Raw genomic sequence first — 25615 nt, 5'->3', positions numbered from 1 at the left:
TTAGCCTCACCTGACCCTGCACCAAGGGAGCCAGGCTCTGGGCTTCCATCTGCCCTTCTGGTTGGGTTCCAAGCCTTGTTTGCGCCCCCTTTTTTCTTTTTTTTTTTGAGACAGAGTCTCGTTCTGTCACCCAGGCTGGAGTGCAGTGGCACGATCTCAGCTCACTGCAACCTCCGCCTCCTGGATTCAAGCAGTTCTCCTGCCTCAGCCTCTTCCCCAGTAGCTGGGACTACAGGCACCCACCACCACGCCCGGCTAATTTTTCTATTTCTAGTAGAGACAAGGTTTCACTGTGTCGGCCAAGCTGGTCTCGAACTCCTGACCTCATGGTCTGCCTGCCTCGGCCTCCCAAAGTGTTGGGATTACAGGCGTGAGCCCCCGCTCCCGGCCCCTTTCTTTCTTTGCCCCGGCTGGGCTGGCATGCCGGGCAGGAACACTTCCCTCCTTCCGCATAAGCAGAACAAATATTTGGATTCTCCCTGGGGTAGACATGGCCACGGAGATGCCTTTGCTACACTGCTGCCTCGCTGGAGTAATGGAGCAGCCCAAATATGTGAGCTTGGAAACCAAGGCTCGTCCTTTGAACTGCAGCCTACCTGGGAGGCAGGTCCCCAGAGAGTAAGATTGCTCACCTGGGCGTGCCTGGGCACCTGTCAGCACATCACATTTCTTTTGTCTTCTGTTGGATTTCTTTTCATTTCTTTTTCTTTTTTTTTTTTTGAGACGGAGTCTCACTCTGTCGCCCAGGGTGGAGGGCAATGGCGAGATCTTGACTCACTGCAAGCTCCGCCTCCCAAGTTCAAGTGATTCTCCTGTCTCAGCCTCCCGAGTAGCTGGGATTACAGGTGCCCGCCGTTATGCCCAGCTAATTTTTGCATTTTTGTAGAGACGGGGGTTTCACCATGTTGGCCAGGCTGGTCTCGAACTCCTGACCTCAGGTGATCCGCCTGCCTCAGCCTCCCAAAGTGTTGGGATTACAGGTGTGAGCCACCTCGCCCGGCCTCATTTCTTTTTTTTCTTTTTGAGTCTTGCTCTGTCGCCCAGGCTGGAGTGCAGTGGCACAATCTTGGCTCACTGCAACCTCCACCACCCGGGTTCAAGCAATTCTCCCGCCTCAGCCTCCCGAGTAGCTGGGATTACAGGTGCATGTCACCATGCCCGGCTGATTTTTGAATTTTTTTTTAGCAGGGACGGGGTTTCACCATGTTGGCCAGGCTGGTCTTGAACTCCTGATCTTGTGATCTGCCCGCCTTGGCCTCCCAAAGTGCTGGGATTACAGGCGTGAGCCACTGTGCCTGGCCTCTTTTTTTAAAACGTAGTCTTGCTCTGTCGCCCAGGCTGGAGTGCAGTGGCACGATCTCAGCTCACTGCAACCCCCACCTGGGTTCAAGCGATTCTCCTGCTTCAGCCTCCCGAGTAGCTGGGATTACAGGCATGTTCCACCATACCTCGCTAAGTTTTTGTATTTTTGGTAGAGATGGGGTCTCACTATGTTCCCCAGGCTGGTCTGGAACTCCTGACCTTGTGATCCGCCCGCCTCGGCCTCCCAAAGTGCTGGGATGACAGGCGTGAGCCACCGCGCCCGGCCTCACTGTGACTTTTTGGTGTCCTAATGGGTATCAAGTGGTATCTCATTGTGGCTTTGATTTGCTTTTCACTGTGATTAATGATGTTGAGCATCTTTTCATATGCTTATTGGCCATTTGTATATTTTCTTTGGAGAAATGGCTATTCAAATCCTTTGCCCATTTAAAAAATTGGTTATTTCAAAAATTAGCTGGGCGTGGTGGCACATACCTGCAATGGGAGGTACCGCTCGGGAGGCTGAGACAGGAGAATGGCATGAACCCAGGAGACAGGTTGTAGTGGGCTGAGATCGCACCACTGCACTCCAGCATGGGAGACAGCGAGACTCCATCTAAAAAAAAAAAATTAGTTATTTATCATTTTATTATTGAGATGTAGGGGTTCTTTATATGTTCTATTTTTGGTTTTTTGAACAACTATTGGGCACTGTCTTTATATATTCTAGATGCAAGCTCCTGATCTGTGATTTGTAAGAAGTTTCTCCCATTCTGTGCATTCTTTTCACTTTCTAGAACTCCAGCCCTCCAGTAATCCTGCTGCCCCAGCCTTCCAAAGTGCTGGGATGACAGGCACGAGCCACCACTCCCGGCCTCTTTTCACTTTCTTTTTTTTTTTTTTTGAGATGGAGTCTCGCACTCTTGCCCAGGCTAGAGTGCAGTGGATCAATCTCAGCTCACTGCAACCTCCATCTCCCGGTTCAAGGGATTCTCCTGTCTCAGCCTCCCGAGTAGCTGGGATTACAGGCGTCCACCACCACGCCCGGCTAATTTTTTGTATTTTTAGTAGAGATGGGGTTTCGCCATGTTGGCCAGGCTGGTGTTGAACTGCTGACCTCGTGATCTGCCTGCCTCGGCCTCCCAAAGTGCTGAGATGACAGGTGTGAGCCACTGCACCCGGCTCTCTTTTTACTTTCTTGATGCCATCCTTTGAAGCACAGAGGTTTTAAATTTTGCTGACATCCCTTCCTCATTTTTAAAAGTGGGCAAAACAGGCAGAAATGACTGCAGACAGGTATGTCGCCAAGTTCAAACTGCCTCAACTCAGCAACAGTTAACTCGCTTGCAGGTAGGCAGGTTTGATAAAACAAAAATTATTTCGTTTGGGAGGCCAAGGTGGGAGAAGAGCTTGAGGCCAGGAGTTCAAGACTAGCCTGGGCAATATAGGGAGACCCCATCTCTACAAAAATAATTAAAGGCCAGGCGTGATGGCTGATGCCTGTAATCCCAGCACTTTGGGAGGCCAAGACAGATGGATCGCTTGAGGTCAGGAGTTCAAGACCAGCCTGGCAGCATGGTGAAACCCCGTGTCTACTAATAATACAAAAGTTAGCCGGACGTGGTGGTACACACCTGTGGTCCCAGCCACTCAGGAGGCTGAGGCAGGAGATTCGCTTGAACTTGGGAGGCGGAGGTTGCAGTGAACCGAGATTGCATGTCAGTGCATTCCAGCCTGGGTGACAGAGTGATACCGTGTCTCCAAAAGAAAAAAACAAACAAACTAGCTGGGGCATGGTGGCATGGGCCTATTGTCCCAGTGACTTGGGAGCTGGGGTGGGAAGATCACTTGAGCCCAAGTTGGAGGCTGCAGTGAGCTATGATTGCATTACTGCACTCCCGCCTGGGCAACAGAATGAGACCCTGTCTCTCTCTCTCTCTTTTTTTTTTTTTTGATACAGAGCCTCGCTCTGTCACCCAGGCTGGAGTGCAGTGGCGCAGTCTCGGCTCACTGCAAGCTCCGCCTCCCGGGTTCAAGCCATTTTCCTGCCTCAGCCTCCCAGGTAGCTGGGATTATAGGCGCCCGCCACCACACCAGGCTAATTTTTGTATTTTTAGTAGAGACGGGGTTTCGCCATGTTGGCCAGGCTGATCTCGAATTCCTGATCTCAGGTGATCTGCCCCCCCTTTGTCTCTCTCTTTTTTTTAACTTTAAAAAGCTACAGAGGCAGGGTTTCGCCATGTTGTCCAGGCTGGTCTTAAACTCTGAGGTCAAGGGCAGCACTCTGGGATTGCAGGCGTGAGCCGCTACATCCAGCAGATCCTGTCTCTTAAAAAAAGAAAAAAAGGTTGGGTGCGGTGGCTCACGCCTGTAATCCCAGCACTTTGGGAGGCCGAGGCGGGCGGATCACAAAGTCAGGAGATCGAGACCACCCTGGCTAACACGGTGAAACCCCTTCTCTACTGAAAATACAAAAAAATTAGCCGGGCGCGGTAGCGGGCGCCTGTAGTCCCAGCTACTCGGGAGGCTGAGGCAGGAGAATGGCGTGAACCCGGGAGGCGGAGCTTGCAGTGAGCCGAGATCGCGCCACTGCACTCCAGCCTGAGCGACGGAGCGAGACCCTGTCTCAAAAAAAAAAAAAAAAAGAAAAAAAAAGATTCAAGACAAATGGGGAGTGGTGGGGAGTGGTGGGGAGGGTTGGGGGGACATAGATTAAGTCCCCATAAGCAGCCTGAATTTAATGAAATAGGTTGGCATGGCTATCCAGAGGGCAGCCCCCAAGGCCAAGGACGCTGGGTGTGGACGGGAAAGGTTTGCTACACACAGTGTGAACTGTCTTGAGGTTAGAGGAGCTGTGCCTCTTTGGGAGGATGTAGTTTTCCCTAGGCCTGGATTTCTGTAGAAGCAGCAAGAGTTAGCCTTGAAGTCCTATTCAGGCGGGCCCCCTCTTGCCCTGTACCCAGAATGAGCTGATGTGAGATGCTGAGAGTGGCTTCGTTGGGAAGAGAGCCTGGAGCTTTCTTCCCGTTGGCCTTCTAGGATGCTAACTGCTAAGGCAGAACATCCTGTGGGAAGATAATCCCCTGCTTGTCCTGAGAAATTCAGAAGCAGGAGGCCGGGCGCGGTGGCTCACGCCTGTAGTCCCAGCACTTTGGGAGGCCGAGGCAGGTGGATCACTTGAGACCAGCCTGGCCAACATGGTGAAACCCCGTCTCTACTAAAAATACAAAAATTAGCCAGGCATGGTAGCAGGCATCTCTAATCTCAGCGACTTGGGAGGCTGAGGCAGGAGAATGGCTTGAACCAGGGAGGCGGAGGTTGCAATGAGCCGAGCTCACACCACTGTGCTCCAGCCTGGGGGACAAGAGCAAAACCCCATCTCAAAACAAAGAAAAGAAAAGAAATTCAGAAGCAGGAATCCTCGGCCAGCTTCATCCTCAGACCGAAGAGAACTGTAGAATTCTGATTGACATCTTCCAAAAACCTACCCTCTCCAAACCAAAAGCAGTTTTTGCTGACATCTGGTCTTTCTGGGATGCTGATATTTTTATTTATAAAATGATGTTATTATCCCCAAATAGATTCTTATTTTTAACAGGCTTTCTCCCTTTGAGGGCTGCCTGAGGCTCATAACTTTGTTCTCTGGCATCTCAGTGTTACCCTGAAAAGACAAGAAGGCTCCCGGGCTCTGCCAGGAGCAGAGAGATGGGGAGGGTTGCCAGCTGGAAAGTCAGACAACTGCTTGTATTCTGCGTTGCCTCCGTCCTTGCCCCCGTCAGCCTCAGTCCAGGAAGGAGAAACCTTCAGTGAGCGGTCATTGCCCCTGAACTAATGTCCCTGTGAGTCACACAGGAAGGGGCACAGGTGAAGAAGGGGCCTGATAGGGCCTAGTTCTCTGTCATCTCCTCCTCCCCTTCCCCAGTGCATCCTCCCCACTGAGGTTTCTCTGCGTCTTATCTCTCAGCTGCCCAACATGTTCGGCGACCTTCGGTCCACATTTATTGCCTTGATGATTGGGTCCTACGCCTCCTCGGCAGTCACCTTTCCAGGAATCAAGGTGAGCACGTGTATTTTGCACTGGTGTCTGTGCAGAGGCCTGCTCCAGGCTCCTTCCACCCTCTCTGAAGAGGGAGGCAATTGTGGGCACCGGGGGTGGCCCCTCTCCGCCACCCCCACCCGGGCAGGATGCACCTGGGCATCACAGGAGCGACAAATGAAAACCGCGGGGCCTCAGGGGACGGGATTCACACATGTGGCTGCAGGATCTGCCGCAGATGCCTTTGCATTTCTGGGCTGGGGCAGGGAAAGGGCGGTGGGTGAGTCTGTCTCCAGTTGTGAGTCCAGCCCCTGTCTCCTCCGTCATCCTCGTCTCCTCCTGCTCCCCTGGCCCCCCCACCCCCCAGCCTGCTGTTATTGTGCTGTTACTCCCCGCCAGCCAAAGCACTGCTCTTGGCCAAGTGGTTCAGCTGTTTCCCTCCTAGGCAGGATTTTGAGCCTGTGGAAGTCACACAGGGTCAGGATGAAGCAGACACCTCACAGTCCATCAGCCCAAGTTCCCCAGACCCTGCGGCTCTGCCAGGGCCCTGTAGGGGCTTCTCCCACCTCTGACCCTCACACTAAGTAAAAGCCCCTTTCCTCGGGGGGGTGTGTGGGAATGCTGTTGGCGAGGAGAGGGGGTCACGGTGTGGGCTGGCCACCTGGGCGCTGAAGTGGTGGCAGCTGGGACTCTGGGGCCAGCCATCCTATGGACTCGCAGAGATTTTCATGCCCCTGGGCCGGGGAGGATCCCGAAAGTTCTTCCTCCTCCTTTTTTTTTTTTGGGACGGAGTCTCACTCTGTCGCCCGGGCTGGAGTGCAGTGGCACGATCTCGACTCACTGCAACCTCCACCTCCCAGGTTCAAGTGATTCTCCTGCCTCAGCCTCCCGAGTAGCTGGGATTACAGGCGCCCGCCACCATGCCCGGTTAATTTTTGTATTTTTAGTAGAGACGGGGTTTCACCATGTTGGTCAGGCTGGCCTCGAACTCCTGACCTCATGATCCGCCCACCTCAGCCTCCCACAGTGCTGGGATTACAGGCGTGAGCCGCCACGCCCGGCTTCCTTGAGCATTTCTTTGGCCTCTGCCACGTGAGCTCTCAAAGGCACTGGGGAAGCATCAGTGGACGGGGCTGGCCGGTTCCCGCCTTCAGGGAGCTCCGCTAATGCCAGACAAGCCGATGGACCAGAAGCACCGTCGCCTCTGCTGGGCGGATCACTATGAGCCTGCAAGACATGCCGTGATCATGGGCGGGCGGTCAGGAAAGGCCTCCGAGTCGGGGGGCTAATGCCACGCCAGGCCCAGATAACCAGCAGGGCAGGCACGGTGGGAGGACTGGAAGGCGGGTGCCTGATGCCCCAACGCCCAGGCTGGCAGGGCTGTGCCTCTTTGCGCGGCTCAGCACAGGGACAGCAGGGGAGGCCAGATACCCCTGCCTGCCTCGGTTCTGGCCTCCCTGGGCTAACTCTGCCCCCTCCCCCACCCCACCCTGTCCCCGCGGTGCCTGTCAGCTCATCTACGATGCTGGTGTCTCCTTCATCATCATCCTCGTGGTCTGGGCCGGCTGTTCCGGGCTGGTTTTCCTCAACTGCTTCTTTAACTGGCCCCTGGAGCCCTTCCCGGGGCCGGAGGACATGGACTACTCGTAAGTAGAGGTGCCCCTGTCCCGCCTGCCCCCAGCCCCTGCCCCCCAGCCGGGGTCCCGGGCAGCACCCACAGACACTCTCCCGGGGCCCCAGGGTGAAGGTCAAGTTCAGCTGGCTGGGCTTCGACCACAAGATCACAGGGAAGCAGTTCTACAAGCAGGTGACCACGGTGGGCCGGCGCCTGAGCGTGGGCAGCTCCATGAGGAGTGCCAAGGAGCAGGTGGTACTGCAGGAGGGCCACAAGCTATGCCTGTCCACCGTCGACCTGGAGGTGAAGTGCCAGCCGGATGCCGCAGGTACCCACCTGAGACCGCAGCCGGGCGACGGGCAGGGAGTGCTCCGTGGGTATCGGCTCACCCCATTCCCACCTCACCCCAAAAGGGGAGGCGGCCCCGCCTGCCCTGTTCTGCAGAGGCGCTCAGGAAGGCTTGGGGGAGGGAAAGGGATTTGCCTGATTTCACACAAGAGGTGACCCCACCACAGCGCCAACCCCGTTACCCTCACCAGGCCCGTCCCGAGGGGCCCCCTCCTGGCCTCCAGTGTGGAGGGATCCGCACGGCCCCCGGTGGCGGGGACAGTGTGCCCCGGCCCTGAGCCCCGCACCCTCTCCCCGCAGCGGCCCCCTCCTTCATGCACAGCGTGTTCAGCCCCATCCTGCTGCTCAGCCTCGTCACCATGTGTGTCACACAGCTGCGGCTCATCTTCTACATGGGGGCCATGAACAACATCCTCAAGTTCCTGGTCAGCGGCGACCAGAAGACAGGTAGGCGCCCTGGGCAGCCTCGGTCGATGTCACTCCCCGGCCTGAGCCCAGCCCACTGGCCGCCGGCCGGAATGTGTGAAGCTGAGCCAGGCCAGCAGGGCCACGGAAAGGCCGCATCCCAGGCGCCGTCTGCCTGTCGGAGCTATTTCATCACTGCCAGCCCCAACTGTTTCTTCGTGTCCCCATCAGGGTTTCCTGGTCCAGGAGGGAGGGAAGGACCAAAATAGCCTCCTGGGTGTGGGGTGTGGGGTGTGTGTTTTCCAGTGCCTGAGGGGGAGGGTTGCCGTGTGTGTCTGTAAATGAAAACAGAACAGAACGCTCCACCTGAGCGTGGCTGAAAGACAGCAGGTCAAGCCCGAAGTCCTCCCAGAAAGTGGCACGGTGGGTGCGTGGACACCCTGGGCGTTGAGGTCAGGACGTGGCTGGAGATGCTGGGGCAACTGGCCCACACTGGGATCTGCATCCCTCACCTCGAAACAGGGCGGGGCAGGGGCTTCCTCGGAGCCTGCGATCGGTTGAGGCTTGTCAGCTCCAACAAACACAGCTGATAACCCACACTCCACTTTTCCAAACAGCGCAGGTCTTCAGCTGATTAGAGGTTTTGATTCTACAGAGAAAGTCAGGACTTCCCCGGGGCCTGAGCTGAGTCAGCCTTAGTCATCCCCAGGCGGGACAAACACTCTAAATCCTTTTTATTGGCAGCCTCCCTGGTGTGCAACTTTTTCCGACGGTTTACTTGTTTTTATCAAGGTGAAGATACCCTAGGACTTGTGAAGAATCAGTTATCAGGTTTTTAGGGGATGAGAAATCCAGCTTTATCAAAAGGAAAAGATAGCAAAGGGAACCAGATAACAGCCAGTTCTACTGTGAAAATGGGAGTCTAGGCCAGGCACGGTGGCTCACGCCTGTAATCCCAGCACTTTGGGAGGCTGACGCAGGTGGATCACCTGAGGTCAGGAGTTCAAGACCAGCCTGGCCAACACGGTGAAACCCCGTCTCTACTAAAAATACAAAAATTAGCTGGGCGTGGTGGCGCACACCTGCAATCCCAGCTACTCAGGAGGCTGAAGCAGGAGAATCACTTGAACCCGGGAGGCAGAGGTTGCAGTGAGCTGAGATCGTGCCACTGCACTCCAGCCTGGGCGACAGAGTGAGATTCCGTGTCCAAAAAAAAAAAAAGCCAAGCACGGTGGCGCACACCTGTAATCTTAGCCTTTTTGGAGGCCGAGGCAGGTGGATCATGAGGTCAGGAGTTCAAGACCAGCCTGGCCAAGATTGTGAAACCCCCGTCTCTACTAAAAATACAAAAAATTAGCCGGGCATGATGGTGGGCCCCTGTAATCCTGGCTACTTGGGAAGCTGAAGCAGAGAATTGCTTGAACCCAGGAGGTGGAGGTTGCAGTGAGCCGAGATCGTGCCACGGCACTCCAGCCTGGGCGACAGAGTGCGACTCCGTCTCAAAAAAAAAAAAAAAAAAAAAAATCCGTGGAACACACTTTGGGGAACCCTAATCTATCATGTCTTTTTATTCCTTGTTTTTTTGAGGCAGGGTCTCTTTCTGCGTTGCTTAGGCTGGCGTGCAGTGATGCGAACACTGCAGCCTTGATCTCTTAGGGCTCCCCAGGTGCACGCCACCACACCCAGCTAATTTTTAAATTCTTTGCAGAGATGGGGTCTTGCTGTGTTGCCCAGGTTGGTCTCAAACTACTGGGCTCAAGGGATCCTCCCCCTTGGACTCCCAAAGTGCTGGGATTACAGGCGTGAGCCACCGTGCCTGGCCTAGACTCCCATTTTCACAGTAGAACTGGCTGTTATCTGGTTCCCTTTGCTATCTTTTCCTTTTGATAAAGCTGGATTTCTCATCCCCTCTCTCGCCTGGCCTGATAAACATTCAGCCCTGGAGTGGTGGAAACCCCAAGGTGTGCAGAGAGCTGGTCCCTGGCCCTCGAAAGGCACATCTCCCTGCTGCTGAGTCAGTGTCTTTTATTCAGGCTGTCTGAGAAATCTTTTGCTGCCCCAGAGGAGTGTTTCCAACTGTTTCCTATGTTCAAAAAGTCAATTTCAAGAAGTAGAGGAAGCCAGGCCAGGAAGGCTGGTCTGTGGCAGACGAGGCATTGGTTTTCCACCCCCCTTCTGTGACCGGTTACACCCAACACCCATAGCCCTGGCTCTGGCCGAGAGGCGGCTGCAGGGTCCGGGTCACTTTCTGCACACTCATGAACTTTGTGGCTCCCCAGGAGCGGGTGTGCTGTGCTGCTGAGGAACGGCTCAAAGCACCAGAGCCATTGCCTCCACGTACGGCCCCGCGACCACCCGCAGCAGAGGCTCCCGCAGCAGAGGCTCCCGGGTGCTGGTTCCAAATGGAGACTCCAGGTCTTGCCGCTGATCGGTGGTGACTCTGCTGCCTCCCAGCGTTTGAGACCCGCCATCAAACAGGAGTGCAGATTTGGGGAAACCCTAACTAGCCAGGGTGCTGTCAGCTGGGAAAAGGCCGCCTTTTTTTTTTTTTTTTTTTTTTGAGTTGGGGTCTTCCTCTGCCACCCAGGCTGGAGTGCAGTGGTGCAACTGATAGCTCACTGCAGCCTCCGACTCATGAGCTCAAGGGATCTTCCCACCTCGGCCTCCTAAGCATCTGGGACTACAGGTGTGTGCCACCATGCCTGGCTAATTTTTTTTTTTTTCCATAAAGACGAGGTCTCGCTATTTTTCCCAGGCTGGTCTCAAACTCCTGGGCTCAAGCAATTCTCCCACCTCAGCCTCCCAAAGTGCTGAGATAACAGGCATGAGCCACAATGCCCAGCCAAAAATACAGTCTTTTTTTTTTTGAGACGGATTTTCGCTTTTGTCACCCGGGCTAGAGCACAGTGGCGTGATCTCGGCTCACTGCAACCTCCGTCTCTCGGGTTCAAGTGATTCTCCTGCCTCAGCCTCCCAAGTAGCTGGGGTTACAGGCATGCACCACTATGCCCAGCTAATTTTTGTACTTTTAGTAGAGACAGGGTTTCACCATGTCTCCAACTCCTGCCTGGTCTCCAACTCCTGACCTCAAGTGATCCACATGCCTCAGCCTCCCAAAGTGCTGAGATTACAGGCGTGAGCCACAATGCCCAGCCAAAAAGCCATTCTTGAGATGGGGAAGACGTGGCCCGTGCTGTCCCCAGCAGTGCCCAGTCCCAGCCAAAGTGGGCACTCCTGCCTCACTCTGCCACCCACCCTCAGGGTGTGGCACTTACTGGGAAGAAGCAGGCATTGAGAAACCAGAATTGAGGGGGGAAAACAGTCCAGGGCCAACAGTGCTTGGGGATTGAGGCCTGAAAATGGGAGCAGGGTACAGAGGCTGTGGCTGGCCAGATGGGTCGGGTGCTCCCTGCACCCCCACCCCCAAGCAGGGGCCACCTGTCCTACCCTCCCTTTGTACAGAGTTGACAGGTGACATGTTTTCCTGTTGTTGTCTTTGACTTGATAACAATCTAGGAGTTAAATAGATACTATCATCTGTTTACATCATCATTTATGATAGATATTATCGTCATATACAACTGAAAAATGAGGCCTAGAGTGATGGTGTAACTTGTTCAAGGTCAGAGCCAGGACTCACGTATGGGTCTTAAGACACTGGAGCAGCCAGAGCCCTCTAGACCAGGACATTCCACTCGGAGCAGCAGCTCAGGGGCCACCAGGCCTCTGTGACAGGGGGGCCATGGCCCAAGGAAGGGGAGCAGGCCCAGGCATGGTCCCCGTTTCTTGGAGTGGAAGGGAGACCCATGGTGTCAGATGCCTTGACCAGGCATCTGGGGCAGGTTCTTGGTCCTTTCCCTCTCTCTGAGCACAGCAGGAGGTAGCTGTGACAGAGCCGCTTCCCGCAGGCAGTGTGGTGACAGGGACCCTGATTGCACCAGGCCTTCCGCATGCCCGTCACTTCCCCATCACGCTACCTGCCAACGTCACAGGCCTGATTCACCAGCCCGCCTGTGACCCAGCACCAGCAGACAGGAGAATGTCAGCAGGGCCCAGGGCTGGGCGTTGTCCCAAGTCCACTTCCAGAGGCCTGGCTGCAGCTCCGCCTCCCCTGAGCGCCCCAAGTCACGCTTGGTGGGAAACGCAGTGCGGGAAACGCCGTGTGGGCTGGGCATGGAGTGAGCCTGCCTCCTCTCCCATCTCTCTGTAGCACTGAGATTTCTGCCACTGACCTCTCTTCTTTCTGCTTTTTCACTTTTGCTTTCTTGATGCAGTGATAGCCACGGGTAAGCGGGGGGTGGGGGGATTGTCAGGGAATGCTGTGATGTCCCCTCCCAGCCAGTCTCTGTTCAACCCAGAAGCTCCTCGCCTCAAGCTCCAAACAAGCCTCCCGGCTAGAGCGGTGGGGGTAAAGCCGGGGCAATCAACATTCCGCATCTGCTTCCCTGGAAAATCCACCGTAATTTTAAGTCTTTGAATATGGAAGCCCTGACGTCAGAGCCCTGTGAGCAGTGCCTTTCTGGGATATTTCTTTTTTTTTTTTTTTTGAGTTGGAGTCTTGCTCTGTTGTCCAGGCTGGAGTGCAGAGGCGTGATCTTGGCTCACTGCAACCTTCACCTCCCGGGTTCAAGTGACTCTCCTTGTAGCCTCCTGAGTAGCTGGGGTTACAGATGCGCGCCACCACGCCCGGCTAATTTTTGTATTTTTAGTAGAGACGGGGTTTCACCATGTTGGTCAGGCTGGTCTCGAACTCCTGACCTCGTGATCCGCCCACCTCAGCCTCCCAAAATGCTGGGATTACAGGCATGAGCCACCGCGCCTGGCCATTCTGGGCTATTTCTAGAGGCAGAAACTAACGGCCCGTCACTTAGCCTCCGTCACAGGAGTTCCCAAGTCATAGCGACTTCCTGGAGCTCTGGGAAGGCCATTGTGACACTCTGGGTTTCATTAGCTGTTTCTTAGAAACAAGCAGGGGATGTGGAGCCGAGGACCTGCCCCGTGTTCCAGCCTTGACTTCAGAGTTAAGGTCTCCGGGCTCCCGCAAGACCCACAGTGACAGGGGGTTCTGGGGCAGACCCCAGAAGAGCCTGTGGGGACCAGCCCCTTCCCAGCCGGTGCCCAGTCCCTGCTCCAGGGCTGTCTGCCGGGCGTCCCCATGACGCAGTGCCTTCCTCCACAGTTGGCCTCTACACCTCCATCTTTGGCGTGCTCCAGCTGCTGTGCCTGCTGACGGCCCCCGTCATCGGCTACATCATGGACTGGAGGCTGAAGGAGTGTGAAGACGCCTCCGAGGAGCCCGAGGAGAAAGACGCCAACCAGTGCGTAGGCAGGGCCTGTGCCCTGGTTCCCAGCCCGCAGCCCCTGCAGAAAGACCCCAGAGCTGCATGTCAGGCACAGGGTGGGTGGGTCAGAGGGAGAGAGCAATGCACTCCAGCTCCTCCCGGAGCCCTTAGAGAGACTCACTCATTCAGCTCAGCATGCATTTCAACTGCTCCCCTCTTTATGGAAATTCTTTGGAATTCTATGGAAATGCTAAAGTTTGAGGCCAGGTGCGGTGACTCATGCCTGTAATCCCAGCACTTTGAAAGGCTGGGGTAGGAAGATCACTCGAGGCCAGGAGTTGGAGACCAGTCTGGGAAACATGGCCAGCCCCGACTCCCCGTCTCTACAAAAAAATTTAAAAATTGGCCAGGGATGGTGGTTCATGCCTATAATACCAACACTTTGGAAGGTTGAGGTGAATGAATTGCTTGAGCCCAGGAGTTAGTGACCAGCCTGGACAATGTGATGAAACTCCGTCTCCACCAAAAAATACAAAAATGAGCCAGGCGTGGTGGTGCGCACCTGTAGTTCCAGCTGCTCGGGAGGCTGAGGTGAGAGGATCACCTGAGCCTGGGGAGGTCGAGACTGCAGTGAGCTGTGATCGCACCGTTGCACTCCAGCCTGGGTGACAAAGCGAGACTGTGTCTCCAAAAAAATTTAAAAATCAGGTGGGCATGGTCGCATGTGCCTGTTGTCCCAGCTACTCAGGTGGCAGAGGCAGCAGGACTGCTTGAGCCCAGTCTGAGGCTTCAGTGAGCTATGATCGTGCTGCTGCACTCCAGTCTGGGTGACAAAGCAAGACCACGTCTCTTAAAAAAAGTTTAAGAAGCATTGAGGGCCGAGCACAATGGCTCACGCCTGTAATCCCAGCACTTTGGGAGGCTGAGGTGGGTGGATCACCTGAGGTCAGGAGTTGAAGACCAGCCCGGCCAACGTGGTAAAACCCCGTCTCTACTAAAAATACAAAAAATTAGCCAGGTGCGGTGGCGGCGTGCGCGCCTGTGATCCCAGCTACTCAGGAGGCTGAGGCATGAGAATTGCTTGAACCCGGGAGGTGGAGGTTGCAGTGAGCCGAGATCACGCCATTGCTCTTCCAGCCTGGGCAACAGAGCGAGACTCTGTCTCAAAAAGAAAAAACAAAAAAGAAGCATCCAGTAAGATGGAAGAAAAAGAGACACAGGTGAAAGTGTGCGGACAATGGCTAGCAGACCATTTTGCTCCTAAGACCACTCTCCCTCCTAAGGCCACCCTCCCTCCTAAGACCACCCTCCCTCCACCCCTTGGCAGTGGCTACACCATCTTAAAGCCTCCCAAAGTACTGGGATTACAGGTATGAGGCCCCGCATCCGGCTCAGATGGTGACTTTCATTCATTCCATTCAACCAAGCAGCCCACCAGCCCTTTGTTATCTGCCTGCAAGGTTTATTCCGGTCAGTTTGAGTAGTAAGTTGCTATAACCATATTATGTGTTAATAGAGTTGTTCATGATTGTGAAGATTAAACAAGGTACTGGAGTCCTACTTTATGTAAGGGATAGGCTCCAAGATCAGAGCATGAGTTAAACACTGTTTTCTTTTTTCTTTTTTTTTTTTTTTTTTTTTGAGACAGAGTCTGGCTCTGTTGCCCAGGCTGGAGTGCAGTGGCTCTATCTCGGCTCACTGCAAGCTCCGCCTCCTGGGTTCACGCCATTCTCCTGCCTCAGCCTCCCAAGTAGCTGGGACTACAGGCGCCTGCCACCACGCCTGGCTAATTTTTTTTATATATATTTTTAGTAGAGACGGGGTTTCACAGTGTTAGACAAGATGGTCTCGATCTCCTGACCTTGTGATCCGCCTGCCTTGGCCTCCCAAAGTGCTGGGATTACAGGCATGAGCCACCACGCCCAGCCAAACGCTGTTTTCTATGGCTCCACACCTTAATATAATAAACTACGGTTTATTGCTTGAGGCCCTCCGCCGAGCACTCCAAGCACAGTATCTCAGTGAAAACTCCCAACACCCCAGCGAAGTGGGGACCAGTGTTATACCCATTTTACAGATGAAGGAGCTGAGGCTGGGACTTGCAGTAGTTTGCCTGGGGCCGCACAGTTAGGAAGTGGTGGGCCTGGGACTCCCTGCACATCTGCGAGCACCTGGGGTCCATTCTTGGATCATCTGGGGTGACTGCGTGGGTGTGAGACTGGGATCGGTAATCGTTCATTCACGAGAGATAATTACAGAGGGTGCTTGGCCGGGCGCGGTGGCTCACGCCTGTAATCCCAGCACTTTGGGAGGCCGAGGAGGGTGGATCACAAGGTCGGAAGATCGAGACCATCCTGGCTAACGTGGTGAAACCCCGTGTCTACAAAATGCAAAAATTAGCCAGGCGAAGTGGCGTGCGCCTGTAGTCCCAGCTACTCGGGAGGCTGAGGCAGGAGAATGGCTTGAACCCAGGAGGCAGAGGTGGCAGTGAGCTGAGATCGCGCCACTGCACTCCAGCCTGGGTGACAGAGCGAGACTCCGTCTCAAAAAAACAAAACAAAACAAAACAAAAAAAACCGAGAGTGCTGTGCTATCTAGGTCAGGTCCTGCAGCCAAGAGGTTATTTGTGTCCACTCCAGTTCCATCTGCTGCCTGCTCATTTCCCCTTTACCCTCTCCTGTCCCCACAAGGGGAAACCCATTCACTCCCCTATTTGGCTTGTATCTGGCTTCTTATCAGCGTCCTGCAAGATCTGGGTGAACTTGAAGCCAGTGGTGAAGTGAGGCTTTGCCATGTGCCAGCTCAGGCACACGCTGCTACTTCTCTCCCCGTCGTCTTAGCTCAGCCTTCACAGAGCACTGCAGCGTATGGATGGCCATCTTCTCGTACCCGAGACCCCCTCTGAGATTCACACTCAGCACTCCACTGAGAAGGGCCGGGGAGTGTCCGTAGTGCTGGTCCAGCCCCGACACAGTCCCTAAAATGTGCCTGGGTGGCTTCTGAGTCTTGGGTCAGTTTACGTGCTGTGACGCTTGAGGCCTGACTTCTCAGGAGCACCCGGCTTCCTCCAGGGAGCCCTCCCACCCCTGCACGTTCTGTGTCTCCACAGAGGCGAGAAGAAAAAGAAGAAGCGGGACCGGCAGATCCAGAAGATCACCAATGCCATGCGGGCCTTTGCCTTCACCAACCTGCTGCTCGTGGGCTTTGGGGTGACCTGCCTCATTCCCAACCTGCCTCTCCAGGTGGGTGTGGGGAGTGGGAGGGGCAGGTGGGACGTGGGGCATAAGAAGAAACATGTAAAGACTCAAAAGTGTGTAATGTTTCATGGAAGCCATCAACAAAGCAGATGCTGACTTTATTTTTTTGAGACAGAGTCAAACTCTGTCGCTCAGGCTGGAGTGCAGTGGTGTGATCTCGGCTCACTGCAACCTCAGCCTCCTGGCTTCAAGCCATTCTCCTGCCTTAGCTTCCCGAGTAGCTAGGATTACAGGTGCGCACCACCACGCCCAGCTAATTTTTGTATTTTCAGTAGAGATGGGGTTTTGCCATGTTGGCCAGGCTAGTCTCGAACTCCTGACCTCAGGCGATCCACCCGCCTTGGCCTCCCAAAGTGCTGGGATTTTACAGGTGTGAGGCACCGTCCCCGGCTCAGATGATGACTTTCATTCATTCCATTCAACCGAGCAGCCCACCAACCCTTTGTTATCTGTGGAGGGCCTGTTCCCTGCCAGGCTCTGTGCTTGCTGCTGGGGGTGAGCTAGACACCTGGATTGTCTTCTGCAAAGGGACTCCTCCTCAGGAAGGCATGTCTTGGTTTTGGAGGCGTCTTGCATAACCGTGGATACCACCATCGTGCCATTTCCCGGAAGCGTGTGGGGTTGCCGTAGAGATACTTGTTTTGTGTCGGCTCAAACAGCTGGAATCTGATGTCCAAAGAGGTCTGGCCAATCTGTGGTGTTGGTGGGAGCATCTGCTCCCCTGTCACCAGAGTCTCACGGGGTTTCTACACTGAACAGAGTGGAGGAAGGCCTTGATGGTGGCTTCATATCTGGATTCAAAAGCTTCAATCCAGGCCAGTGGCTCATGCCTGTAATCTCAACACTTTGGTAGGCGGAGGCAGGTGGATTGCTTGAGCTCAGGAGTTTGAGACCAGCCTGAGCGACTTGGTGAAACCCTTTCTCTACAAAAAATATAAAAATTAGCCGGGCGTGGTGGTACACTCCTGTAATCCCAGCTACTTGGGAGGCTGAGGCAGGAGAATCACTTGAACCTGGGAGGCAGAGGTTGCAGTGAACTGAGATCGCGCCACTGCACTCCAGCCTGGATGACAGAGTGAAACTCTGTCTCAAAAAAAAAAAAAAAAAAAAACCACTTTGGGAGGCCGAGGCAGGTGGATCACGAGGTCAGGAGTTTGAGACTAGCCTATCCAAAATGGTGAAACCCCGTCTCTACTAAAATTACAAAAATTAGCTGGGCGTGGTGGCACATGCCTGTAATCCCAACTACTCAGGAGGCTGAGGCAGGAGAATTGCTTGAATCCGGGTGGCGGAGGTTGCAGTGAGCCGAGGTTGCACCACTGCACTCCAGCCTGGGCGACAGAGTGAGGCTGTGTCTCAAAAAAAAAAAAAACTGAATTTCTTTGCCAAACTTTTGAGGCTTCTGAAACCTGATTTTTGACAGAGATTTTGAGTAAGGTGGCCTTTGTCACCTGCCTGGCTCCACCCACTGGTCTGTGAACTGGTCTAGCCGTAGGTTTTGGCCCAATCCCTGAATTTACAAATGGTGGAGGGACGCGAGTGTGGCTCTTGCTTCCAGACAGGTGTAGCCTGAGTCCAGATGGTATCTTGGGACAAGTCCAGGAGGGAAGTAAGAGTCCCTCCCTTTTTACAGGTGGCCTGGAGGTACGTTGAACACCCAGGTGTGCCCCACCATGGGAACTGTCGTGTGTACGTGCCGACACTGGGCGTGCAGAGCACAGCGAGCCGTGGAACATTTGTGCCGGCCCCGGGGGGTGCTGCATCCCTCCGGCCCTTTCTGGCCTCCTGGGCCGCTTTCTCTGCAAGACTGGCAGACCTTTGCCCTAACCGCCTTGCCCAGTCGAGCGGCAGTGCTCAGTGGGGACAGTCATCTTTTTGTTTTATGTAGGTCTCACTGAAAGAAAAGTTGTAAAAAGGCAACAAGGCATTTGAGGTGGAGAGGTGTGTGCGTGTGTGTGTGTGTGTGTGTGTGTAGGCACTGGGCACAGCCCTCTTTCAACACTGCCAAGAGCAGCCCCTGCCCCCCCACCACCCACATTCCTGGGAACAGCTCCTGGCTGCTGAGCGGGATGGTAGGGCTGTATACAGAAGACAAGGCAACCACAGGGACCTGGTGGCCAAGAGGACGGCTCTTGTGCTGGCCAAGGATCATTAAAAAGTGCCTCTCTGAGTTTGCGAAGTCCGCCAGCACCAGCCTTCCTGGGCAGGGGTCCTCCCACAGACAGCGACAGAACTTTACTAGGACCAGCCTGGGCAATATGGCAACCCCCTGTCTCTACTAAAAATAAAAATTAGCCAGGTGTTGTGGGGTGCACCTGTAGTCCCAGCTACTCAGGAGGCTGAGGCAGAGCAATCGCTTGAACCCGGGAGACGGAGGTTGCAGTGAGCCGAGACCACACCACTGCACTCGAGCCTGGGGTGTAGAGTGAGACTGTCCCAAAACAAAACCAAATAAAACAGAACAAACCACAAAAAGAAAACAAAACAAAAAGCGAAGAAACACTTCACAAGGGAGGTAAGAGGGCAGCCACCTGCTGGGAGGGCCGGGTGACCAGGCTTGGAGGCCCCGGAGCACAGTCCGCGGTGGGCAAAGGCAGCTGGAGGCCATGGTCAGCAACCTCTTGCTCAGTGCTGTGCCCATACACATCTGTCAGTGGGGCCCTGGTTCTAGTGTTTGCCGACTTCCATGGTGTACGTGCACTCACCATGGCTGATTTCCAGCTGCCCATGTGGTGTCACTGACTGTGGAACTGGAGAGTCACAGTGACACATGGTATTTCTACCATACATCTACAGTAGATGTGAAAAGCCTGGCCCAGCGCAGTGGCTCACGCCTGTAATCCCAGCACTTTGAGAGGCTGAGGCGGGCGGATCACGAGGTCAGGAGATCGAGACCATCCTGGCTAACACGGTAAAACCCGTCTCCACTAAAAATACCAAAAATTAGCCAGGCCTGGTGGCAGGCGCCTGTAGTCCCAGCTACTTGGGAGGCTGAGGCAGGAGAATGGCGTGAACTCGGGAGGTGGAGCTTGCCATGAGCCGAGATCGTGCCACTGCACGCCAGCCTGGGCGACAGAGCGAGTCTCAAAAAAAAAAAAAAAAAAAAAGAAAAAAGCCTGACATGCACAGGCTGTAGTGAACCAAGTAAAATAATTAGGAAGGGATGAGGTTTTCTGTGGTTTTGTTTGTTTTGTTTTTTTGAGACAGGGTCTCACTCCTTTCAGCCAGGCTCGAGTGCAGTGGTGGGATCTTGGCTCACTGCAGCCTTGACTTCCCGAGCTCAGGTGATCCTGCCACCTCAGCCTCCTGAGTAGCTGAGACTACAGGCATGTACCACCAAGCCCAGTTAATTTTTATATTTTTTTGCAGAGATGGGGTCTTGCCGTGTTGCCCAGGCTGGTCTGGAACTCCTGGGCTCAAGCGATCCTCCCAGGCCTCGCAAAGTGTGGGGATTACAGGCGTGAGCCACTGCACCAGGCCAGAAAGTGATGAGTTTTCAGAGTTTTGAGTATTCATTACCTTTATTTTAATATAATTTATTTATTTAGTCATAAATTTATGTAATTTATTTATTTATTTTTTTTTTTTTTTTTGAGACAGAGTCTACCTCTGTCACCCAGGCTGGAGTGCAGTAGTACGATCTCGGCTCACCGCAACCTCCACCTCTCAGGTTCAAGCGATTCTCCTGCCTCACCCTCCTGAGTAGCTGGGATTACAGGCGCCTGCCGCCACACCCGGCTAATTTTTGTATTTTTAGTAGAGATGGGGTTTCACTGTGTTGGTCAGGCTGATCTCAAACTCCTGACCTCAAATGATCCACCCACCTCAGCCTCCCAAAGTGCTGGGATTATAGGTGTGAGCCACCGCTCTTGGCTTATTATGTAATTTTTTTTTTTTTGAGACGGAGTCTTGCTCTGTTGCCCAGGCTGGAGTGCAGTGGCGCGATCTTGGCTCACTGCAAGCTCCGTCTCCCAGGTTCATGCCATTCTCCTGCCTCAGCCTTCTGAGTAGCTGGGACTACAGGCGCCCATCACCATGCCCGGCTAATTTTTTCTATTTTTAGTAGAGACGGGGTTTCACTGTGTTATCTAGGATGGTCTCGATCTCCTGACCTCGTGATCCGCCTGCCTCGGCCTCCCAAAGTGCTGGGATTACAGGCGTGAGCCACCGCGCCCGGCCTAATTTTTTTTTAATTATTATTTTTTTGAGATAGAGTTTCGCTCTGTCACCCTGGCTGGAGTGCAATGCCGCGATCTCAGCTCACTGCAACCTCCACCTCTTGGTTCAAGCGATTCTCCTGCCTCAACTTCCCAAGTAGCTGAGATTACAGGTGCCTGCCACCACGCCCAGCTAATTTTTTGTATTTTTAGTAGAGACACGGTTTCGCCATGGTGGCCAGGCTGGTTTCAAACTCCTGACCTCAGGTGATCCACTTCCTCGGCCTCCAAAAGTGCTGGGATTACAGGCGTGAGCCACCTTGCCTGGCCTATAATTTAATTTTTAATAATGACTGTGTTAGGCCGGGCACGGTGGCTCACTCCTGTAATCCCATCATTTTGGGAGGCTGAGGCGGGTGGATCACAAGGTCATGAGTTTGAGACCAGCCAGGCCAACATGGTGAAACCCCATCTCTGCTTAAAAAATACAAAAATTGCCAGGCATGGTGGCGTGGGCCTGTAATCCCAGCTACTCCGAAGGCTGAGGCAGGAGAATTGCTTGAACCCAGGAGGCGAAGCTTGCAGTGAGCCAAGATCACGCCACTGCACTCCAGCCTGGGCGACAAAGCAAGACTTCTTCTCAAACAAAACAAAACAAAACAAAACAAAACAAAACAAACAAACAAAAAATGACTGTGTTAACGACTGGCTTGCAAAATTTCTGAAAATTCACAGTTGGCTCCGGAGGATAGGGTTGATCCAACTCCAGGCTGACACTGCCCCTGGGGTGCGGACCCCCAGGAATTGGAGGGTGGGGGCTGAGGGGAGGGTCCCTTAAGGCCTTATGCTCACAGTCTCCTTTTCCTCCCCCAGATCCTCTCCTTCATCCTGCACACGATCGTGCGAGGATTCATTCACTCCGCTGTCGGGGGCCTGTACGCCGCCGTGTAAGTTCTGGAAGCTGCAGGTGGCCTGGTGGGCGAGGGTGTGGGAATGAACGGGAGGAGGTTGCTGGTGGGACTGAGACTCTGAGGCAGGGTCAGCCTGTCCCAGAAGGGCTCATCTTCCTGCATCGGGTACAGGTACCAGGATTTCTGCTGGGTGTGTCAGGGAAAGGCCATACCTTGTGGGAGGCGGGTCAGTGGGCAGACAGTGGGGTGCCCACAAGCCTTGGCATTCAACACGAAGTCAGTTCCCCCAGCCAGGGTCAGGCACCTGTGCAGCTCATTATGGCCTCAGGGGCCACTACAGCCAAGTCCTGGGGCTGGCCCTGGCTGCTCACTGGGAAGGATGGGTAGGTTCTGGCTGCCTGAAGCTAAATGCTGAAGTTCCAATGGCCCTCATCACGGGCAGTAACATGGGTGACTGAGTCCAGAATACACCAGACGGGCCCCATCCAGAGCCTCAGTGCGCCCAGCTCTGGCCATAGCTTTCTCCAGCCCTGGCTGAAATGAAACCTGTGTCTTTTTCCAAGAAACCCCAGAAACATAAGGAACCACAGTGGTTCCTTCTTCTCTAGCTCAGGCCTTGACCCAAAAACTGAAACTGAAACATCATCATCCACAGTCTCTGATGTGGGACCAGCTCATTTGTTGCTGGGATTCCTTTCCCACCTCTGGGCCAGCAGAGCCTGACGTGTGCTAAGATTTAGCCAGGAACTCTCTCCCAATTCCCGCAACAGCCGCTGGGGTAATCCCAGCTCCGCTTACCCCTCCCCAGGCCTGGAGGAAGCTGTGGCTGTCCTGGCAGGGTCTGAGGGAGGGGGCAGGATCTGTGGTGCTGAGTTTCCACGATTACTCAATGCTTCTCTGGACGAGGGCACTGCAGAGCCAAGCCCAGCCTCCACACTCCTCTCTGGGCCTGTTTCCCAAACCGCAGGTCCCCGCTGGCACCACACTTTCCACTCGGCTCAGCCAGACACCCACAGGCCCTGGGCACAGCTGAGTGGGGTGGGCCCTCCCCAGAGTCTGGGGCCTGGAGCTGGTCCAAAGAGAAACACTTTGCAGAACTGCCCAGCAAGGCCGGGTGCGGTGGCTCATGCCTGTAATCCCAGAACTTTGGGAGGCCGAGGCAGGCAGATCACGAGGTCAGGAGTTTGAGACCAGCCTGGCCAACGTAGTGAAACCCTGTCTCTACTAAAAATACAAAAAATTAGCCGGATGTAGTGGCGGGCGCCTGTAATCCCAGCTACTAGGGAGGCTGAGGCAGGAGAATTGTTTGGACCAGGGAGGCGGAGGTTGCAGTGAGCTGAGATCGTGTCATTGCGCTCCAGCCTGGTGATGGTGCAAGACTCTGTCTCAAAAAAAAAAAAAAAAAAAAGAACTACCCAGCAGGAAGGAATCCAAGGGCTGGCACCCCACCCTTCTCTGGCACGAACGGTGCAGCCCAGGGTCACCAGACACCTGGGGCCAAGCGGAGCCCAGGAGGGAGGATGGCTGTGAGCTGTTGCTTGCCCTGCAGGTACCCCTCCACCCAGTTCGGCAGCCTTACGGGACTGCAGTCTCTGATCAGCGCGCTCTTCGCCCTCCTGCAGCAGCCGCTGTTTCTGGCCATGATGGGTCCCCTCCAGGGAGACCCTCTGTGGGTAAGAGGGGTCGGGGGATGGTGGGTCATGGCGCCTGCCCCCCTCTGCTAACTGCGAGCTGCAAGGCCCCGAGGACATGTGGGAGTGTTGGTTAGGATCGGTTAAGAGTCCCTTTGCGAATGGTGGCCAAGCAGGAGAAGGAACATGTTCTCTCTGGACCCGATTTGGGGGGAAACAGAACATAGTTCCTGGGCCGGGCGCGGTGGCTCACACCTGTAATCCCAGCACTTTGAGAGGCCGAGGTGGGAGGATCACTTGAGGTCAGGAGTTCAAGACCAGCCTGGCCAACATGGTGAAACCCCGTCTCTACTAAAAATACAAAAATTAAGCCAGGTGTGGTGTGCCTGTAATCCCAGCTACTCGGGAGGCTGAGACAGGAGAATCACTTGAACCCGGGAGGTGGAGATTTCAGTGAGCTGAGATTGCGCCACTGCACTCCAGCCTGAATGACGACAGCGCGAGACTTTGTCTCAAAAAAAAAAAAAAAACAAAACACAGTTCCTGTCCCCGCCCCACCTGCGAGGGCCAGATTTCCTCACCAGTTACCAGGAACTTGTTCCAAGCCCAGAGGTTCCGATCAGCCTGTGTTTCCTGGGGGCCCAGGTCCTGAGGGTGGCCACGTGGCCTGTGAAGAGTTGGGAACTGGGACGCTGGAATACGGAATGACGGGCCCTGGGACCTCGTGGGCCTTCCTGTTTCGTTCCCCGCACCACCCCGTGACCTTCTCCCCTTTCCCAAACCCGAGTGGAGGGAGGGTCTACAGCCTCGGCCCACCGCCACGCCCTGTGATGCGCTGCCTCCCTGCCTCCCTGTAATGCGCAGCCTCCCTGCCTCCCCAGGTGAACGTGGGGCTGCTCCTTCTCAGCCTGCTGGGCTTCTGCCTCCCGCTCTACCTGATCTGCTACCGGCGCCAGCTGGAGCGGCAGCTGCAGCAGAGGCAGGAGGACGACAAACTCTTCCTCAAAATCAACGGCTCGTCCAACCAGGAGGCCTTCGTGTAGTGGCTGCCGCCTCGGAACTGCGGTCTCCTGCCTGTGCTTCAGTGACTGACCCCTGTCCTGCCCCTCCAGAGTACCCCACGCACCCCCAGGACCCTCGCCATCTCCCTGCCGGAGTTCACGCTCCCTCCCGGGGCCCTGCCTCAGAGCTCTGTGGTGGAAGGACGGGAGAGAGCCCAGGACATGCGAGTTTTCTCCTGCCCTGACTTTGCTCTGCCGCCCCCCAGGGACCCGGGGTCTGGGGTCTCCGCGGCGCCTGCAGGAGGAGCCAGGAACGCCTGGCAGGCAGGCGCTCTCCCGCCAGTGTCTGGATTCTGCCTCTTGCCAAAGCAGAGGGGGCTGCCATCCCCTGCCTGCCACCTGCCCCTCGGCTGCATGCCCACGGCCATACCTGCCTGAGGACAAAGGCTTGCACTGTCTCGCCCGTGCCCGGCCCCCACCCCCTCCCCGGCCAGTCTGAGGCTGCCTGAGGAAGGAAGGACCCGCTTCCTGTTGTTGGTGCTAATTCCTTTGTAATTCCAGCCCCCTGTCGCCTGTCCAGGGCCTGCCCACGCCTTGGAGGCCGGTGGAGAAGCCCCACCTGGCTTACGCTCTGGGGAGGGTTTAGCGGGCTGGGTGGACAGGGGTCGCCCATGGCCCCTCGCCTCCTCCCCCAGGGCCTACGCCGGGGACACGTTTCCACTGTCACCCTCGTTCCTGTCTGCCACCTGAAGGGAATTTGAGGACCACCGCCAGGGCACCCCCTACATACACACAGCTGCTTTTGTGGGGGTGGACGAAAGGCTGTGGCCGGCAGACACGGAGGTCCAGGCCGGGGTGGGGACGTGGGTGGGTCTGAGGGGTGTGTGGGGTCGGGTGGGCTCTAGGAGTTAGCCCTTATCCCCACCGACCAGGCGGGAGCCGCCAGGCCTGCAGCTGGGCCAGTGCCCAGGAGCTATCCTGGCGCGGGGCCAGGAGCTTGTCCAAGGCCACAGGCCCACAGCACCCCCTGCCGGCGGGCTCCGTGGGGCCCTGGAGCTGATGATGGGGGAGGCCCGTCTGCCTGGCCCACCAACCCACCCACCTTGATTGCCCCCAGAAGTGTGTCTTGAGACCTCCTGGGCGTGCTTAGAGGGGTGAGTTGATGTTTGGATTTTTAGTTATTTTCTCTTCAGTTTTATCAGACTTCTTTTTTATAAAGCAATAAATCCATTTTCCTCCGGGTAAGGGATGCCCCTTCTGGCATATCAGTTAATAGCTGTATGTGCCTATTTTGAGCTTGAGAAGAAAAGGCAGGACAAAATTCTGTGCCACCCACCAGCTCCAGCCGTGCGCAGCTGCTCTTCGTCTCTCTGGGGGACTGCTGACTCCGGAGGGACAGTGGACCAGGAAAACACCTTACTCCCCCACCCCCAAACAAACTGGGCTTGTGCAGACATCTTAGAAGTGTGAGCCACCCTCCTCTGCCGATTTTCCCAGCCAAACAGGCGAATCCTGGTCCCTTTCCATCCCTTACACCGTTCCAAAACCCTGAAGATTCCCGCTGGGTTCTTCTGCAGGCTCAGAGCAGCTCAGGATGTGGGCGGGGGGGAGGGGATGAAAGGAGAAGAGGAAAGGGCAGGTCCAGGCCACGTTCACACTCCACATTAACA

At 55.1% G+C, this 25615-nt stretch overlaps 1 protein-coding gene across 3 annotated transcripts in view; it reads left to right on the top strand.

Annotated features, from left to right (window-relative positions):
* Window positions 1-25190, top strand: part of SLC43A2 (solute carrier family 43 member 2) — a 60569-nt gene extending 35379 nt beyond the window's left edge. For all 3 annotated transcript variants that reach the window (XM_063655715.1, XM_054459735.2, XM_054459734.2), the window contains exons 6-14: window positions 5267-5359; window positions 6851-6984; window positions 7079-7281; window positions 7602-7748; window positions 12886-13024; window positions 16098-16230; window positions 21276-21349; window positions 22863-22986; window positions 23826-25190. In XM_063655715.1, coding sequence (XP_063511785.1) covers window positions 5267-5359; window positions 6851-6984; window positions 7079-7281; window positions 7602-7748; window positions 12886-13024; window positions 16098-16230; window positions 21276-21349; window positions 22863-22986; window positions 23826-23987 — 1209 coding nt within the window. In that variant the 3' untranslated portion in view covers window positions 23988-25190. The remainder of the gene's footprint in view (window positions 1-5266; window positions 5360-6850; window positions 6985-7078; window positions 7282-7601; window positions 7749-12885; window positions 13025-16097; window positions 16231-21275; window positions 21350-22862; window positions 22987-23825) is intronic.
* Window positions 25191-25615: the final 425 nt, after the last annotated feature.

The sequence above is a fragment of the Pongo pygmaeus genome, chromosome 19, assembly GCF_028885625.2.
Source record: "Pongo pygmaeus isolate AG05252 chromosome 19, NHGRI_mPonPyg2-v2.0_pri, whole genome shotgun sequence".
Lineage (NCBI taxonomy): Eukaryota > Metazoa > Chordata > Mammalia > Primates > Hominidae > Pongo > Pongo pygmaeus.
This window is presented reverse-complemented; position numbering and strand designations above follow the sequence as displayed.